Source organism: Bicyclus anynana, chromosome 18 (assembly GCF_947172395.1).
Source record: "Bicyclus anynana chromosome 18, ilBicAnyn1.1, whole genome shotgun sequence".
NCBI classification, from domain to species: domain Eukaryota; kingdom Metazoa; phylum Arthropoda; class Insecta; order Lepidoptera; family Nymphalidae; genus Bicyclus; species Bicyclus anynana.
The window spans coordinates 15,407,205-15,428,131 of record NC_069100.1 but is presented as its reverse complement, the minus strand read 5'-3'; the positions used below and the strand labels follow the sequence as shown (position 1 = coordinate 15,428,131).

General features: G+C 35.4%; 1 protein-coding gene across 1 annotated transcript; it reads left to right on the top strand.

Annotated features, from left to right (window-relative positions):
* The first annotated feature begins 2,089 nt into the window (after nt 1-2,089).
* Nucleotides 2,090-18,403, top strand: LOC112043864 (uncharacterized). The gene is made up of 10 exons (XM_024079517.2): nt 2,090-2,342; nt 2,953-3,748; nt 4,496-4,588; nt 5,062-5,205; nt 9,578-9,705; nt 10,143-10,281; nt 10,694-10,830; nt 12,208-12,339; nt 13,488-13,574; nt 14,075-18,403. The coding sequence occupies exons 1-10, from the start codon at nt 2,338-2,340 to the stop codon at nt 14,190-14,192; spliced, it is 1,779 nt and encodes a 592-aa protein (XP_023935285.1). The 5' UTR covers nt 2,090-2,337; the 3' UTR covers nt 14,193-18,403.
* The last annotated feature ends 2,524 nt before the right edge of the window (nt 18,404-20,927 follow it).

Genomic DNA, 20,927 nt, shown 5'->3' with positions numbered 1-20,927 from the left:
TATGTTTTAATAACAACTGTCTTTAAAGTTAGAAAAATAAAGATAGAGTAGCCATCGGACTACTGGTAATATGCCAAAACTAAGATGTTGGAAGTGTATGGGAAAAGTAACATAATAAAAAAGTGCTGAATGTGAAAAGTGTCTGCGTGCTTTTTGATTCCACGTTGTTTCCCCTTCTCTGCATCAATAAGAATGAAAACAATTTTAATTATTAACAATATAATATATCTGTTTTTCAATTTATTTAATTTAATAATATTTTAGTCAGATATGGAGACAAGGGGGCAATACCCTCGAGCAGCTTACGAAAGGGGGCGGCGGAAAGTGATACGATTTTGTAAATTTGAAAATAAAGAAATTTGAAAATACAAATGTGCATGCCGCATTTAACTCATTTGACAAAATGTAGCACAAAAATATGTCTCTTCAAAGTCTATAGTAGTTCCTATTGGGCTCGCTCGGTTGGCTATTTCTTCTCATAGATGTGCGTTTCTCCTGAAGCAGTGGTACTTTATCTTGATTTTCAATAAGTTGTACAACGTTATATCAGGACTATTGAATACAATATTTCAACTTTAATGTTAAACTCGTGGTCTCAACCAATTGAATCAGTCGATCACGCTACGCTAAAATGCTGGGAAAAAATCACGCTACGCCACTGACTAGTTGATAATAATTTTAAAATTGCATTTTTAAGCAATTAATAAAGTGAACTACTTACTCGAAATAATAAGCATACGTACTGGAAAGATCTGGATAACTTGTACTTATTTTTATAAGTAAGTTACTTTCATAGATTTAAGGCCTAGTTCGGACTACTTTAGTAAAATACTAAAGTAGTCTGTACGGCCTATTAGGCCTAGTTCGGATTACTACTTAGTATTTTAGTACAAACGATTATTGGGCATTGGGCGGTTCGTATTCGACTAAAATACTCGGTACGGAGTACTTACTATTAAAAGACTTAAGTGATAAATTTATATAATCGAATAATACAAGTTACCTTATTAAAACCAAAGTGGATAGAGTAGTTATCCGTAATATCACGCAGAAGTTCAACAAAGAATGCTGAAAATATCTGTAGATAATGCGCGAATTTGATTGAAAATATAAATTCTTAGAACGCGACCATTGTAATTTTTATTGTTTTCATTCAACTGTAATTTCTCTGAATATTTTACCGGTTTTAAAGAAAGAGAAATATTTGTATTTTCATTTAATATGTAATGATTCAAAATAATTCAGCAAACTATTATTTAATATTGTTTAATTTACTCCTTGCTTAGTGTTTAAATTGAATTCATAATTTCATAGCAGTGACGTGATTACGTGACGTTTCTGTTAAATCAAAGAGTAAATTAATGTTTTACATTAAGACCTTATTAAGACAGTATTTATTTTTAGATACATTGATAGGTGTCAAAGATTTATTTTTAATTCGTAGTTCAATAAAATTCTGAAAGCAGGAGGATACCGTGCGGATACAAATATTATAATATTTTTTGTAACAAACATCTAATAATTTAATAATTTTAAACGATGCAGACTTTATAAATAAAAGAAGGCTCGTATATCCTTAAAATAATAATAATAATTTTCCTTTATTCAGATAAAAAAAAATGTTTCAATAAAAACTTAAAATCTACAACTTATTCATACGTAAAATAATAATTAGCTTATTCTAGTATTTGTAATTTGTTTAATTTTTGATGATCTGTTTGCCAATCGGCAAAGGCCTCCTCCAACCGTATATCCATAACATATAAACATTATACCTATATCCTAAAAAATACATGATTCACGGGATTCACGAAAAACGGAATTTCCGGTAAACGAACGGAGTTGCGAGTGTTCGCTTGTCTAAAACTAGCGCACGTGGATTTTTAAAAAGTATAGATATTATTCAAATCAATCCGTTCTTTTAATTCCTTCGAGGTTTATTTTCATGTAAAAGAGGAAATAACTTTTTCTTTTATTTTGAACGTATTCATAGTCGTGTCTCTATAATGTCAGTTGCTGGTTGCTGTGGTTGATCAAATCCTTCATTTGTGGTCTGTGGATCAAATAGTTTTTCTGTCAACCTTCCGTCATTCGTGATCCGTCAGTGTCACCGTCAGCGTCGAACGTCAAAAATCTCCATTGAATTTGACGTTTTTTGTGTCAAAAATCAAATATCGAATTCGCGGAGTGAGTGAAATTCTGTGTTTTACATGAAATTGTTGGAAATAATTTCATTTTTACGTTCGTTTGTATAGTATGTTATTTAGTACCAAGTATAAAAGTGTATTGTGAATAAGTGCACATTTCTATGATTCTGGATCACAAAAGCGACTACCAATGAAGTAAGTTCCCACACAAACATTTGTTTACATATTTTCGCTGGCATTTAAATAATTAAAGTCACGAATATTGTGCAAAAGTGCAGTTTCGTAAGTTTATAGTATTATTTCAACGTGAATTCAAACAATATACCTACTCACTGTTTCAGATTTTAAATTACGACGCTGTATCAGTATAGATTTTTCATCCACCCTCTTTTTTGAAAACAAATCGTTTACTTGTTTTTTACGGGATTAACATTATTTATTTATACTTTATTTGTACACCACAACATACGAAAAATCAAATAGTACGTAATAAACTAATTTAGATATACTTTAGTATGCCATGACAGTAAATTTATTATACGTACTTATTATTTATCTATTTATGTTTAAAGTTATATTACACTAGACATTACTGACCACATGTTAAAAAATATACATATTTTAAATATATATTTACCTAAAATCAATGTGAAAATTACCTAAATTTAGTTTCCCGCTGTAGATAAGGAAGGAAACTGTTAATACTGTCAGTAAATATTTGGTAATATTTTTAAATAAATTTCTTAAAACTGCAAAAACTGAAACCCTATTTGTGTTTATATAAATTAGTATTTTTGTTCACCAGCTTCCAAATACCGCGATTGCCGATCAGCGACGACGACCTTCTCAGCTCCCCATCCTCAGACGAGAAGATGGACACTGGTTCAGAGTCCTTGCATTCAACACAAAACACCCCCAACTCCATACTATCAGACTCTGAAGAACGGGAAACTGAAGTTCTGAGACTCCAAAACCCAAATGTACTGAGACTGTCAGAACCTGAGAAAACAGACAACAATAAATCAGAATTAAGTGACAGTTTTCTATCACAAATGTCAGCTTTAGCGTTAAATTCTCCAGATAACCGATCCAAAAATTTTGGCATCTCACCCCCAAGATTTAGTTCCACATTGACATCAACCACAGACCACCCACTGATGGGGTTATCGAGCCCTGAGGGTAATATACCAGACGTGATCCCCAAAAAAATATCTAAGATTGATGAAGAGAAGGACTTGAGTTTATCCAGCATAGAGGACGACAGAGGAACAACAAATGGATATGGTTTTTATTCACCTCAGCGCAACACTTCAAAGAATAACTTGTATTTCACAGATAATTTTGTGACAGCAGACAGTCAGATTTTAAGCCAGTCTTTAAATGTTCCTCCGGATGTGGCAAGAGTTAGAAGGAAGATTGCCGCCTCTCCGTCACTCAAGTGGACAGCATTAGATACTCCTAAAGTGTTAAACTCGAAAGGGAATTTGAACTTAACACCAGAAACAAATAGAAGTGGAAGTGCCATAAACATTGAGGATAAGAAGATGATTTCTAGTCAAAAGTTATATTTAGATGTTTCAGAGCAAGAAGAATTTCATTCTGTAAGTTTTGCTATGATATATTTTGTAACAACATATTTTGGAAACGTAATTATTATGAAAGATGGCACTGTAGACAGCTGTTGAGTGTCTCAATTCCTCAGGCATATTGTATCCGGGTGTTCTCACCTTGCTAATAGTGAATCCTTGCATGGACATAATCAAGTAGCCAAGATAATCCTCGCTCTTGAATGCCCTTATTGGTTCTGAGATTTTGGGATTTTGGGAACAATTTTATCAATGACAGGTATATTGTTGCCAATAGACCTGATATAGTGCTAGTCGATCTATTGGTGTGCTGTGTAATAATTGTTTGTTCCACATGACAATAATCTGTATAGTAGATGTCTGCTAAAAATATTTGTGACGAAGTTGCGGGTGTCTGCTAGTTCCCTATAAGTCTCAACAAATAATCCATGATCTACTAAATACTTTTTTGAAATAAAGTTGAATTTGTCTGTAATTTTTTTGCACTGCACTGTGGACTATTAAAATCAAATTCAAATTCAAAACTTACAAGCACTTTTGAAATGTTAGGTTTATGTCATAATAAAATTTAATCTAATGGTGGTAATAATAGTCGAAAACTTAAAATTAAAATTACGAGGGTACCAAACGTGCCTTGGTCCGAGAAGACTAACTAACCTAACCTGTTTTATTCTGAAAGGGGACTCATTCTCAACAGTGAGCAGAATATGGGTTCATAATGTGTATCTGTACTTCCTAAGCTGATTATATCTGTGTGTGCAGGCAGTAGAGTGGTGTGAATCTCCAGCGCACGTCCGCACTGCCCCTAACTTCCAACTGCCGATAGAAATGTCCAGCAACATTGGTACCAGTAATGTGAGTATACCTTTAGAGCAATTTAGAAATACTATATAGAAGTCCATCAAAGAATAAAATATTTATTGATTTATGTATTGAAAATACTTGTGTGGAGTCAACACTACTAGGTATTAAAATTTTTCACACAGTAATGCAGTTTAAATGTATCAGCTGATCTAGTTAGTGGTGAAATTTAAATTACATTTTCACAGTAAGACTTCACTTTAATGTGAAAGTAAAACGACGCAATTTTGCTTTGCTGTCATAGTTATTCATCAGAATAACTGATTCTGGCTTTAAACCAATCTACTGAACCAATTTATGGGAAAAATTTACTAACCAATCTGAAAGTATACATATACAAATTAAAACAAATACAGGACCAGTTAATAAATTACAGAGTTATGAGATAACATAGATTAAAAAAATAGATAACGAGGACATTGAATTTCCTCAATTTATGAAATCAGTCTAAAGGAAGTGTTCTGCAGGAGCTGGGGTCTCCGGACGTGGTGTCGTCGTCGACGCAGGAGGACAAGTCCCTGTACCAGGCGCTGCTGGACCCCTACACCGGCTCCGTGGCGCTGCGCCACACCGCGCACCGCACCACGCCGCCCAGGAGAAAAGTGCTGCTCGTGAGTGAGCTCTATACACTCTATATCCATTTAAAGAAAAAATTTAAAGTGGTCTATATGGCATATATCTACGACAAACTGCAAGGTGTCTATGTCAGCGAAAAGAAATTTGGGGGTCCATTAAATGAAAATGTTTTCCAAGATAGTGGATCATAACACATACATTGATAGTACCTATTTTTCACATCATATTATCATAGAATATCAAAACATATACATTATTTTAAAAGTAATTTTTAATGAAGTAAAAAATTTATATATATTATAAATTTTTTTATAATATATATAAATTAGTTTATAAAATTGTGTAAGTTGTAGAATACAGAAAATCAATATCAAATAAGTAGGGGGTCTACCCAACACGGAAAAACATGACAAGAGGTCTACGACACAAAAAAGTTTGGGTAACTCTGGTTTATACCATTCATCATTATCAGCCAACATCATTATCGTCCACAGCTGGGCATAGCCGTCCATGGTGGCATGAGCCACCAGCATCCAGGCTCTTTGTAATTCAGTTGATGTCTTAGATCTACCCAGTGGGGAGGGGATCACACCACCTACAATTCAAGCCCAGATTCCTCAAGAATTAACTGGGTGAAGCGGTACATGAGTTTACATTTGTTTCATACACTCATTAATTTAAGGCTAACCTATTGAGAGACTGCGGTGCATGGTGCTAATGTCAACCAGAATCTCTGCCATTACAACCACATTGTCGACAAATCGCAGTCGAATGATGTACTCGGTAAATACCTGCACGGAATTCTACGTACATGAGTTTCCGATAGCAAAAAATCCCCAATTATTCGTAAAATTACATCACCGCACACTGCAGTCGAAATGTAACCGGTTTCTTGTGCAAAAATAACCTTTTGATTTGACCTTTGAATTAATTACCATCTGTTGTACTATACAATGAAAGAGTAGAAATCGAGTCTGTATTGAAGATTGTATTGTTATTGTAGAAATAGAAAACCAAACTGGTTTTGATTTATGTCGTAACGCATGTAGAAGAACTCCGTATGGATTAGAAACTAGTATAACTATAGATTAGGACAAAATCTTGTGAGATTTAGCCGTTATTTTTCAGTAATAGGGAAAGATTATGTCTACAAGTTCTAAAATGATCAACGAAAGATAGAACTGAGGCGATCAAAGAATATTAAAAAAACATTGAAACAACTCAAGCCTTGGTTAGGGTACCGGAATAAAATCCTGCCTATTATTATATATTTATATTTACTATCGTAGATCCCGTGTCCGTGAGAATATGGGGATAAAAGACATTAGCCTGTGACACTCACAAATAACTTGGTTTTCTAGTGGTAAAAGAATGACCAAAATCGGTCAGTGGATCCAATTATCTATATCTATACTTCTATACTTCTATACTCTATACTAATATTATAAAGAGGTAAAGTTTGTAAGTTTGTAAGTTTGTCACATTTTTTAAATGGGGTAATCTTCGGAACTACTGGTCCGATTTTAAAAATTCTTTCACCAGTAGAATGCTACATTATCGGGGAGTGCTATAGGCTATATTTTATATTGGTATCATATATATTAGCCGAGTTATCACAGTTTTTGTCATACAGGTCGGACTGAAAATCCTCTTAAACAGACTTATTCGCATGCGCTGCCTTAACTATTGTGTAAAATTGAATTTAATGTATGGAGACTTTATGTATCTTTAAAAGTTCTACAAAAAAGTCCGCGACACCATATATCTATCTTCTATATATTAGCAGATATAGTACCTTTTGTGTTTTAAAAATTATTAATTTTATATACGTCATTATTTATACAACTAAACTTTAATCCTTATTAAAATAAATTATTTAATAATCACAAGGATATTATGGAGATAAGATTTGCCTTTTACAGTATGTTAATTACTTTAATAGTTTCGGAGATAATACAAAATTTCTAAAAGACGCAGAAATTCCGCTATATGACGCCCGGCGCTTTCATTTACGTAGTTCCCGTTCCCGTGTGAATATGGGGATCAAACATAGCCTATGACACTCGCAAATAACGTAGCTTTCTATTGGTAAAACAATTTTCCAAATCGGTCCAGTAGATCCAGAGATTACCTCTTACAACCACACAAACTTTACCTCTTTATATTATTAGCATAGAAGTCTCTATTTCTCTTGGTCATACCACCACTCTCGAAGGACTGGACCGATTTTGCTAGGGGTAGGAGTAAGATAGAGAAGTTACAGGGTAGGGTAGGGTACGGGTAGGGAAGCGTAGGGGTAGGGTAGGTTTAGGGCCGGGTTTAGGGTAGTGGTAGGGTAGAGGTACGGGTAGGATAGGGAAGTGGTAGGGTAAGGGTAGGATAGGCGTGAGATAGGAGTACGGGTGGGATAGGGGTAGGAAAGGGATAGGGTACGGGGAGGGTAGGGGTAGGATGGTGGTAGGGTGTAGGTAAGGTAGGGGTAGGTTTGGGGTAGGGGTAGGGTAGATGTAGGGGTTGGGTAGGGTAGGGTTGGGGTAGTGGTAGGGTAGGGGTAGGATAGGGTAGGGGTAGTAGTAAAGTTGACATCGAAATTTACGCGGACGAAGTCGCGGGCGTCCGCTAGTATATAATAAAAAAAAAAAAAAAAAAAAAATATTACCCCCTACAATACAATACCACAAACCTTACCTCTTTATAATATTAGTATAGAACCTATAAACTATTTCCGACTTAATTTACGTTGGGGTAGATTGTAGATTGCAAGATTTGAAGACGGGTATATGATACTTCGCGTAGGATGTCACGACATATCTGTGACTATGACACGTATTATCGACCAACGAACAGCGACATAGTTCAAAATATCGCTATTTCGTCCCACCAAAATCGATAATGTCAATTCCGTCGTTATTGGTCGATCTTTCTCATTGTATTCGTATATCTAGTGAACTGAAACAATCGCGAGCTTCTTAATGATAACATTCTCGCGCTCCGTTTCTTTAGATACTAATTACGTTCTCAAATATAACAAAGTGGGTAATAATGCAAAAAATGTGCGACACCTCGTGCGTGTTCCCATATGTTGCGTCACAATAGCTGTGCGACCTGCTACCAGTAGCGCGCCTAGGGCTGCCACGCCATAGAGATTTTTTTTTATTACTATTCCAATAACACCATATATTATGTCATAATATTATGCCACTGCTGTCTGCAACCAGCGACTTCCTGCGTTACGTTTAATGTCGTATATTAACTGCCTAAAACGGGGTCGACCATGGGATTGACCAAATGAATTAGACATACATACTGCTCAGAACATAAACCCCTTCGGCCGTCCAGTAATAAATGTGTGAACTTGAATTTAAGAGCTGTGATGACCAGACCAGTATTTTTATAAAAACTAAAAGTTAACATTATTTCGCAATATCCAGAAAATCAATACATTTATATAAATTTGAAGTATCTGTTGTGTTGTGATTTTAAAATAACCGTGTTTTTTTAAGTTTTTTAAAAAAATGTCTGTATGTCTGTCTTTCTGTTTGTTCGGGCTAATCTCTGGAATGGCTGAAATAATTTAATAAGACTTTCACCGGAATATACAGGAGGTTATGGAGCAATAGGCTACTTTTATCCCAAAATTTTTCCCAAAAAATAAACTTTAATCCCGCAGGGATTGTGAAAAACGAATTTTAGCCAGATTACGAGTTTGTATAATAAAATATGAATTTTTATTCGAAAAACAAATGTCAGCCCTGTGTGTGCCATACATTGTTGCACAATCCACTACTTCGCCCACTAATTATCACCATAAAGTGCCGGCATTTCATGAAAAGACAATTAACTTATTAAAATTACTTTTAGTCTAAAATTCTGTACTAGCCATTTTTCATTATTTTGCTGACCCAACAATAACAAACAGTTTTTTGGCGGTTATGAAAACTGCCTTATATTTAATGGTGAATTCGATGCGTGTGTTTTGTTTTGATGTATGAATACACATACATCATTTTTCTTTAAGTTTTTTCAGTAGGTAACGACTTAAATCAACACCACACAGGCATGGCACCGCCTTCAAAATGATCAGTAGGTACAAAATATTAGAAGATTATTTTTCGCTTTGTTAGCTTCTTTTTTAATTTTTTACAAGTTGGCCCTTGACTACTACATCACCTGATGATGATGCAACCTAAGATGGAAGCAGGCTTACTTGAGGAGGAGGATGAAAATCCACACCCCTTTCTGTTTCTACACGACATCGTACCGAAACGCTAAATCGCTTGGCGGTACATCTTTGTCGGTAGGGTGGTAAATAGCCACGGCCAAAGCCTCCCACTAGTTTTTTAGTTTTGTGGGTACGTTTATGTTTTTAATGTAACGTTGCTAATGATGAATGTTGATGTGTTCCAGCCTCCGGATGATGACGACGATTGCTGTAGCTTGGAGAGCTTGAGCGGCTGCTCCATGGAGTCCGAGGACGAGCCGCCTCCGTTGCTCTCCGTGCCTGAGCCGCACAGCGAAGACGACAATACCAAACAGTGAGTATCAAGCAGCGGGTAGTGGCGATAAAATAGTACCATCAGGTTATGGTACTCTTGTGTTAGAGGAAACAACTCAAGCAGGTTCCAGGACTTGTGAATTTGGGTGTAGGTTTAAAAGTACCTCTGCTGCCGGACATGTTCTCCAAGCCCTAAACTATTTTATTTATGATCAATTACACTAATGTGGCAATGACACAGGCTCAATGTCATTTTATTTATTTACTATACTGCTATTTATAAATGAAAGAGGGGTTTTTGCACCAATGCTGGTTTTCTGACTTAGAGTTTAACTTGGAACCAACTACCCAGTTATATACAGGAATTCACTCCCAAGCCTTCTCATCATGTATGTAATCCTTTATACTATATTAGGATTATTATATACTCTTGCGTTTTACAATACTGATTATACAACGTTGTTTTCATCGTTTCAGCTCGAAATCTACTAACACAATGAGTGAGTGCAGTGATCCCATCCCCGAGTACTCCGCAGCGGATGAGTTCAGGGACGAGCGCTCGTGGTTGACGGTGGCGATGCAAAATGGCGGCGGTCGCGTCACCTGCGATATGAAGGTAAAAGATTCAACTAAAATAGATCTATGAAATAGTTTACTCCCATATACTATAGACAGTTTGTTGACTCCCACATACTACAGATAGTTTACTGACTCCCACATACTACAGATATTGTCTTGTCGTGACGTTCGATCCGTCCACACCTTTTGTTGGATAATCCTTCATAGAATATTTTGGAATAGGCAGGAAGAATGACTTGAGTGGAGAAGGTGAGTGTTAACTAGTTTTAATTCTATTTAACCCTACATACAACGGCCACAAGTTCGGGATTTTATTCATCAAGGTTATTCTCTGCTACTCGAGGGTTTATTGGTGACATTCTTTTTGGGAATTGTCAGACCTGGTTCCCATTCAATAATCGTGTTTGGCTCTTTAATTCCTCTTCTGACGCCCCCGTTGGTCGGCGCAGGTGATCGAGCCGTTCAAGCGCGTGGTGTCGCACGGCGGGTACTCGGCGGACGGCGCGGCGCTCATCGTGTTCAGCGCCTGCCACCTGCCCGACAACGCGCGCCCCGACTACAAATACGTCATGGACAACTTGTTCCTGTGAGTGGCGCTCTAAAACATTCATCATAACGTTGTATCCACTTAAAAGAATGACTCATAATTATCATGTCTCATATACGAGTATATAGGCAAATCATAGGACGAGTCCTCACTGGCACGGTTCAGGGGATTATGGGAACGACATAGTGGAGCGAGGCGTGCGGGCGGCAAGCGCCTGTCAAACACTTTCCAACGATGCAGAGGGTCTCATGCTCAGTTCCATTTTTCGTGCTCTTTTAGTCAGGGATGACCAAAACACTTGGTTCCCGTGTCTATGTATCTTGACAATGGGAGAACATGCTCAAGCAATCCTCTACCTCACCCTTAAACTTCTCTAAAAGTAGCTCTCTTTTCATTTGATGCTTTTTCAATGGGAAAGAGGTATATGTTTAACTCGCGACTGCCTTGGATGACACACACTCAGTGTGTCAGCCAAGAGTCCACATCTCCATATTATCTTGCCTCTATTTTAGGTCAGGGAGTGAATTCACAATTAATTTTCCCTGCTTCAGACCATTCGCACTTCCACTAGGCCGCTCTTTGTTTCCTTTACTTCTTGATCTGTACCTTGACCATTTGGGCTGTTGCGATTGGACCTGCTATGACCACAACTGCTTCACTGGAAACCTTTTAGGCATCGCAAATTTCTATAGCAAGGCACTTTCAGTTTTCCACTTCTATTGCCTCCCTATATATAGTAGTTGCCAATTTTATATGATGGAGTGGGACCCTGACACCAAAACTCTTTTTCTGCTTTTCTGATGGCTCAGGTACCACTTTTGTAGGCATGCCTCCATCAGGTTGGGCGCATTTTGGGTTTAGGCTTTTGTCAAGCCACATTTTGATGTGATTAACATGCTTTTTTCGGCGTTACTGGACATTTAACACCCTCGACTAAGGATTTAAAGAGCCACATGATCTCTTGTTTTCTATTAAAAGCTCCATACATTATTCATATATAGACGTGGCTAGTTACCACAGGAAAAGATGTACCGCTAAGCGATATAGCTCGCTTCCATCTATACTACAGAAAAACTACTAACAAAGAAATTAGAAATGAAGGTAGAAAACACATTTTATTTCATAACTTATTTATTTTCAATTATGTATGGTTTGCTTATAAAATATTATATAAAATATATTAACCATATTTAATTGTTGTTTATTAATCAAATTTATTTTCATTAATTTATGAACAAGTTAACTATAATTATTATTAAGTGTGAAATGACTTATACCCATATTTTTAATTTGTTTGTTGGTAAACAGTACTCATCAAGAAAGGCTGTAGTATAGATTGCATCTTTACTTACCATCAGGTGAGGTTGTAGTCAAGGGCTAGCTGGTAAAGAATAAGAAAGAACATGTCTGGTACAGGTACGTGATGTGGAGCCTGGAGCGGCTGGTGACGGACGAGTACGTGCTGGTGTACCTGCACGGCAGCGCGGGCCGGCGCCGCCTGCCCTCCTTCGCCTGGCTGCACGAGTGCTACAAGCTCGTCGACAGGAGGTGAGCCCTCACAGGAGCCCTGCCGGAGGTCTCTTCTGTTGTCATCATTAGCAACCTCAGACCAATTATTGTATAGGACCTGCCTTGCTAGATTTTACTTTTCTGTCAAAGTATATGATCAACGATCTAATGCGATTATAAAAACTGTCTCTGTAGTATCGATGTTTTATAGTTGTAATTGTGTTCGTCGGTTAAAGAGCTCCGTATAAACACCTTTGTTTTTAATCGAATGGTGTAAAAATGGGCAAAAATTTCTAATTTAGTATAAAATATATACCAAATCTAAGCTCATTTTCTTCAGAAAATAACAGACAATTTTGTTCGTGACTATGAGTGCGATACAGGTCCTTCTATAATTGGTCTGAGTTAGCAACCCACATTCTGTTGAGCACTGCAAAATGAGAGGTAGCAGATGTTCCTAAACTTTTATTTTGTTCATAGACCACTTTCTGATTGAATCCTAATTGAATTGAAAATAAATTTGTAATCCGGTGGACCCCTGCTAAGTTACTATACAGAATTCGACAAAAATGTGATTAGATTCACCTATGGAAAATTTCGTTGCAGCTGATTCAGCAGCCACCACGAAATAACAGTTAAAAAATAGTAAGAATTGATTAATTAATTGATTGTGTTGTAAGTGAATGACAAAGAGTAAAATTGTCCAGGGAAAAGTTATTTCAGCCAGATTAGTTTTTGATATCTACGTGCAAGGAGGAATCAATTCACAAATTATTTTATTTAGCAAACTCCTCATTCGCTATGAAACCAGATAAAATTTTGTTGACCCCCGCTTACGAATCGTGAACTCCCATTTTTATGTCACGTTAACGTAGACCCCCGCCGAGTCTTCCAGTAGACCCCTGGGGGTAGACTAATAATCCAGCACGCTGGCCTAATGCGGATTGGAATACACATAAAGAATTAATAAAACAAGCAGTTTTAAAAGTCTCAAGTGTGCAAAAACCTGCATACTTAAAACTTTTAAAACTGCTTGTAAAGCTGCATCATGTCCTTGGAAGCCCTGGCCCCGGAGGTACTTGGAGGCCCTGTTATAATGCACTAGGCTTAGGTTCTTTAGGGAAGGGGTATTGGGTAACTAGTTGGGCTTATCCAGCATATTGTTAACCTTGAAACAATGATTGCAGATTAAGGAAAAGTCTAAAACACTTGTACCTGGTGCACCCCACCTTCTGGTTGAAGTCGTTCGTCCTCATCACCAAGCCATTCGTTAGGTAAGAGCTATCCACTTTTATTAAAACCTCATTTGGGAATTACTTCGGTGGCATATTTAGATTATTTAGTAGGTGCGAGAGGATTACCAGTAAAATCTCCTATAACTTGCTTAAAGACCTTGACCTCTCTAGAAGTGCAGCTAGTTCTATATTAGAACGAGTATCCAAAGCTGCTCTAATAAGATCTTACCAAATTTGGATAGGTAGGGAGAACAACACGAGCAGAGAAGGGGAGTGTTGATCGGTCGTCAAGGAATTCCTTAACCCTACATCCAGTAGTCACAAGTCCGGGACTCTGCTCGCAGTTCTTCTCTCTACCAAGCGATGGACCCGGCACCCGCACGGTGAATCCATGGAATATATTCGTCTCACGAAACGAACGTATGGGATTGCTAACGAGTGCTCCGAGTTATTTCTCTGACAAATTTTGGACCCGACATCCGTACTGTGAATCCATGATATGCTAAAATATTCGTCTCATTGCTTTTTTTAATTTTCAGCTCTAAATTTTTCCGAAAGCTGACATACGTCAAGAGTCTAAAGGAGCTGCTCGAGAGGGTGCCGGTGGAGCCCAACGCCATCCCCGACATCGTCAAACAGTTCGACGCGCACCGGTAGACTTCAGTTTCATGTAGTTTGACATTCATCGATAGACTGCGGCGCTAAAACCCGGTAACTGACATCACATATTATACTGAGAGATAAAGCCACCTTTTTCTATAACTGTTTTTCGTGTTTTTTAAAAATCTGCATATCTATGTCTGCATATGTCGCTAAAGATGTCAATAATCATATTCCGGAATTCATAAACGGATTCGACATTATTCAAATGTGTTTGGGTTACTATTAGTACACATTTTTCGCTCAATTGAAAGAAAAAAAATTAAAAAATCCCATGATGGACATTGAATATTTTTTTGGTATAAATTTAAATAAGACAATGCAATATTTGATACTAAAGTCTAGTCAATATTTTCTATGGATGCTCTAATGATATTTTTTATAAATTAACAGTGTAAATCCGGAATTCGTCCCTATTTCTCTGTCTAACACGATCCTGTAGAAAGAGAGATGAATTATTTAAAACTCACACAGTTGACTTAGCGCAAAATAACATAAATATCTAATCGTAGCTACTGCAAACTTTACGTTAAAATGTCAGTTACCAAGTCTTTCGACTAAGCAGACGATACAAGTACCTAAAGTATATTTAATAAACATAATAATAGTGTAATATCTCACCAATAGATGGCATTCGTTCAAAATAAGCTACAGAGTACCACACGCACACAATATTAATAGTACATTTTGGAAAATTTTGTTTTTTGTATTTTTCACCTGTAAATGGCTTGTCTTTACTCTATATGAATAATAATTTTGTAATATGTGAATAAACATTTACCAAAATATATCAAAACAAAAAAGAAAAGATAAAGTTAGTGAAATAGCAGCTTATAAAATGATTACGAGGCATTTTGAAAAGTCAGGATGCGTCGAATCCTCTGTATTTCAGACAATGTAAACATTATTTGATTCCTTCCCAAGAATCATGTACTAAAATAAAAATAGTAGATAAAGCCATAACAAATTAATGTGATATGATTTGGTTAATGTTTTTTAATAATAAAAATGCAATAATAACTATTTTGTAAGGAAGTCACTGTTTAAATTATATGCTACTAATTGTTGGTTTACGTGCAGTAAATCTAATTCTTAACACTCACTGTATAGTAAGATCTTGTCACTGAATACTCGCACACTATTCATTAGTATCAGCTTACATTTATATCTTTAATTCTTCGCCAATTTAATAATAGGATTTCTCGCAAATCTCACTCTAGTTTGATTATGACAAGTTCCTGTTATGCACTCTATATAAACTAGATTTTGTATCATAACTAAAGAACTTACGTCATATATAAAAAAAACATTTTATAATCATGTGACGTCATGCGTCACTAAGAGTGTATTAAAATAACTAACTAATAAGTTATTTTAATACACTCTCAATGAAGTATGACGTCACATGATTATAAAAATGTATTTTTGACGTGACGTCATTCTTCATTAGGAGTGTATTAAAATAACTAGTTTTAAGAGTTATTTTAATACACTCTTAATGAAGGATGACGTCACATGATTATAAAAAATGTTTTTTTTTTTAATTTTCATTAAAATAGCACACTCGCGGTTAACTTTTTAAACTACGAGAATTTCTAGTTATTCACTTCTATATCTAGATTTTATATTTATATCTTTGAAGACTGGATGTTTTCTCTCTAAAACTCTTTAAACTAGAATTATTAAACTTAAATATACAATGACATTCTTTAGTCTTTATAATAACTAATTTTTGTATCTAGTTCTGGCCATTCACTCGTATAACTTAATTGTTTCACTTGAAAGACTGGTTTCCTTCATACACTCATAATACAATAGTTTTTGTTTGTCACATATGAAGGTTATATTTTAAATTGTAAAACAATTAGTAGCATGTAGATCTAAAATACGGCTTGAGTGATTAGGGTTAAAAAACTATGTGAGTTTTTATATAGCTTTTATAAGTTTTTTGCACATTTTTGAAAAAAAAAAAACGAAATAGTGATTTAATAGTAGTATTAAAAGGAATATGAAAAAAATGTATAATTAAATATATATAGTTAAATAAAATTTAGGAAATCATACATTCCCAGGGGCATTTAAAAATGATTTGACAATATTTTTTTAGATTATATATTAAAATCCCTAGAATCTCTATTTTTTCAACCAAAAATCTCTTCTAGTGAAATCTCTATTTTTATTGTTAATTAATTTTCCAATTTCTCAATTGGTAATATTAACTGTATAACAATATTCTCAACGTGTTGCCATATCAAAATAATTAAAAAAATATTATGTATAAGTATTAATAGTTTATTTTAACTTTATAACAAACCTTTATTTTTTGCTTATGGGGGTTTTGTAGAGGAAATAGTATTATTTGATTATTATTTGAAACTCCCCTCTGTAAAGCCAAACTCGATGCGAAATGTTTATCAACAAACAAATTAAAATTAAGGTAGAAAACACATTTATGTATGGTTTTTTTTATAAAATGTTATTAAAAACATATTAACTATATTTAATTGTTCTATGTTGTTAATCCATTAATTTAAGAACGACTGTGACTAGTGATTTGTGACCTTATTTTTGATTAATTTCTTGATAATAATTTCACACCGAGGTTGGCTTTAGTATACACCTTAATGCATATTGAGACGGTCCTAGATCTCGAAAGAAGACTAAAAAAATTAATTCCTAAGGTCCGGACGCTCAGAGATTTCTGAGATTGCTGAACTGCGCTGTTTCAAGGTTATGTCAACTGTTTGTCTTGGTAGTGATGAGACAAAATTACGAGGCAATTGTAATTGAATATGTTTGTTCAATCACGACCTTTCAGAAATGCAATCACTGAGCGGCCGGACTCTAGGATCATCATTACGATGGTTATTAAAATGAAACTTCTATTTTCCTGTACCTATCATTCATTATTGTTATTCCACCTAGATAGATATACATTTATTTACTAATCATATTTTCAATTACCCTATCCACTACCAATAATTTTGTTTTTCAATAAGTATCTAGATTTAAGTGGATAATAATAAGTGTAATTTTGCCATAATTATGATATTTTTGTCTTTAATTTAAGGAATTTTGGTGCTCTTTGATTTTTTCAAAATTAAATGGGATCACACAAATTATAAATAAATGGCGTTTCCACGTGGCGATGTTTACACTCTTTTCAGACTTTTTTTTCAATTGTTAAGTGACGACGCAGTCTGAGATGGAAGCGAGCTTACTTGGAATAGGTACGAGTTTATTTTACCCGTACCTCTGACGTCATGTAAAACTAGCTTCGCATATGAAAATGAGGAAATAAAAAAGTGTGTGTCAGCTCCCACGCACGAATGGTGTTTACTCTTTCAGATCGACTGTCTAAATACTGTATGTTGCCCCGCAGCATGAACGCCTGAAAAGTGAAAGGTGCGCAGAATAGGTTGCGCACAAAAAACGTAACGCTGTCATTCGTTCATCGAATTTTACTGCCCATATTTTGTTCATACTGGAGGCTATATATGAAAAATCGATACTTAAGTTGTAAACTCCAAAAACAATACATTCACACAGAATCGCTTCATTTTGGAAATCGGTTATAATAATCAAATTGAAAACGTGCGTCTCAAAAATTCGTGTAAATATTGTAGTATGTGGAGACGCCAATGATATTTTCGTGTATTATTTCTACAAACAAAGAGAGAAGTAGAATAAAAGATATATAATATTTAAGATGATATTTTGAAGTGTTCATATCTTTTTTTTTGTTTTTTGTAATTTTTTTATATACAGAGTGCTAAGAAACTCAATATTTTTTTTAATATGGGAATATAATATGTTTATGGAAGCTTTAACTTTATCAATTGCCATCTTGAATTTGTGATGACGTCACAACAGCTCTTGACCCGCTCTCTTGCACAAGTCAATTTTACTTCATTTTACATTTTTCTTAATTATATAAATTATTTTTAAAAACATATAATAAATAAACATAAAGAGTAATAACATTATTCAATTATTAAACAAAATTGTTCAAATAAAAAAAAATGTTGGATTTGTGAATTTTTTTACTATACATACTTTACAGGCACAAAAAAATAAATAATAAGACTTTTCTTAACACTCTGTATAACATTAAATATTTAAAAAAATAAAACGAATATAACAAATGTCAGATGTGTGTGCGTAGTCGTGATTGAAATGAGTATTAAAGCAGTTTTGTTATATAAAAAGGTTTTATTTTGTTTTTCTACCAATATAATGAAATACTACAGTTAACACTTGATGTTAAGTGGTCATATTCAAGGGAACAAGGCGCGGAAGAACGATGTACCATCTGACCGGATGAGATGTAGCAACTACAGTTTCAACGCGCTTGTGTATATAATATCTAATAGTATAAAATCTTTGGTTCCAACTCCCTTTTCTTTATGTAGAAATACCAGAGCCTTAACCACTTGGCACGCCGATTCTCTGTCTACAAACGCTAACGCTTCGAAAACTAACAAAATGCATGAACCTGTCGATAGTAAATATCATTTCCATACATTTATTTTTATTTTCGAAGCGTTGACGTTTGTAGAAAAAGAATCGACGAGCCACATGACTACAGGCTTAAAATAGGGACAATAGAGATAACCGGATAATTTTGACTACATAGGTATTCTACACTCGCGGTAGAAGCAATCATTATCAACCCATATTCGGCTCACCGAGCTCGAGTCTCCTCTCAGAATGAGAGGGGTTAGGCCAATAGTCCACTATGCTGGCCCAACGTGCTTTGGCAGACTTCACACACGCAGAAAATTAAGATAATTCTCTGGTATGCAGGTTTCCTCACAATGTTTTCCTTCATCGTTTGAGACACGTGATATTTAATTTCTTAAAATGCGCACAACTGAAAAGAGAAATATGAAGACAAAATTATCTCGTTATCTCTCGGCGAGCATTTGGATATATTGATGTCTTGAGTAAAGTCAACAAGAGGGTTATAAATAAAACGTCTCGTGACATGCAATATAGGTATATTTGATGTACGACGTTACATGAAAATAATTTCTCTATTTTTATTATAATTACACAGGTAGGTATTAGATACAGTTTGTGATGCAGAATTTCATTAATATTAAAGAACTTGAAGAACTTTGCACATTTTGTGACTTATGTAGAAACATATTTTCCAGACTTTCATTCAGCTTGGAAAATTTAAATAATAATTTTCGATAATCGAAGATTTTGTAAACGACATAAACTGAGAATTGTTGTTAATTTTTCGTATTGTTTCATAGGTTCCTTGCACGTTGGAAGAAAAGTACCTATTGTATGGATATATTTATTTGTATGTAGAGCGGCAAAGGATACTTTGAGCAATTACTCGCTGCAGTTCAGACGTCCTACGTTTGTACCCGTGTAATTTCCGTTCCTGTAGGAATACGGGGACAAAATATAGCCTGTGACACTCACAAATAACGTGGCTTCTTTGAATCGGTTCAGTTGATCCAGAGATTACCTCCTACAATCTCACAAACTTTATCTCTATAATATTAGGCTGCCAGTCCACCGAAGTGGAGTGAGACAGCGGAGCAGAGAAACGGAGAGATATTAACCAATAGGATTGCACAAAATCTCTGATCCTATTAAGTGGACAGGGACTTGCGAACTAGTTTATAAATTCATATAAAACCAGTAAGCGGAGCGGGAAACGCAGCGGATAAGCGGAGCGGGGATGTTTCTTCCGGAAGTCACAGTACGCAACTTCGCTCCGCATTAGTCTGTTTCTCCGCTACGCAGCCTCGCTCCTAAGTCAGCCTAAGTCTAATACAGATTAAGAGTGCGATATTCGATTATTACTTCAAATCACATTTTTTGTATAATTTTATCGAATAAATTGACAAGCGTCCATCACTACAGGCTGCCACATACTTAATGTGCAAAGGGCACACGTTATGTATTCCGAGCTACTCGCATGTTTTATTGCTAGGCCTGCAGCGAGATACAGTCCACAGTGATATCTATAGGAATAGCGCGTGTACAGTGTACGGGGAACCCGACGTCTTGTCGACCAATAGCGGCAGAGTTAAAATATCGCTTTCCCTCTAGCTAGTGGAAATATCGCTACCTCTTTTTTGCGCGATATTTTTCGATTCCGCCGCTATTGGTTGACATTGTATTTTTCTCGTGTCGAGATGCGTAGGGCTACAAATCTCTCCTATAAGGCCAGGATTGGTTAGCGCCAAATGATTGAACACGTGCATTAGGTACCTACTAGATAATGAAATTCTCAACATGGCCAGTCAAAGAAAATAATAAAGATTTTTTCATTTATCACTCGTATATAACAATTCGATAGTGATAAAAATGCCCAACTCCTTTAAGTTTCGTTATGAAGTGTTTGCACTGTAGCTGTGTGAATGTGACGATCTAATAGCTCATTCAGATTCTGCTATGGTAAGTAAGGTATCAGGAATGTCAGTTGAAATGTTATAAATGAATTAGATAAATACTTAGGTTATAGGTATACCAATTTGATTGGTTAAACAATTATGCTACACAATTATAATGAAATATAAAAATTAATTATACATTACATTAACCCCGTGAAGTTATAGAAATATTTCGTGTTCATTTCTGAATATCCACCATGTTGTCTCGAGTGTATTTACCTGCAGGATATACATACGCATGTGTGTAACTGTTTTAAACCCATTTAAATATGTTACGAATGTTTTAAGATTTGCTTTAGAAATATTAATATTA

What these genes read in the sequence shown, in the direction of transcription:
- LOC112043864 (XM_024079517.2), top strand. An exon ending in AGCAAGAAGAATTTCATTCT is followed by an intron (nt 3,749 to 4,495) that starts GTAAGTTTTGCT and finishes CTGTGTGTGCAG; the next exon opens with GCAGTAGAGTGGTGTGAATC. An exon ending in TACAAGCTCGTCGACAGGAG is followed by an intron (nt 12,340 to 13,487) that starts GTGAGCCCTCAC and finishes CAATGATTGCAG; the next exon opens with ATTAAGGAAAAGTCTAAAAC.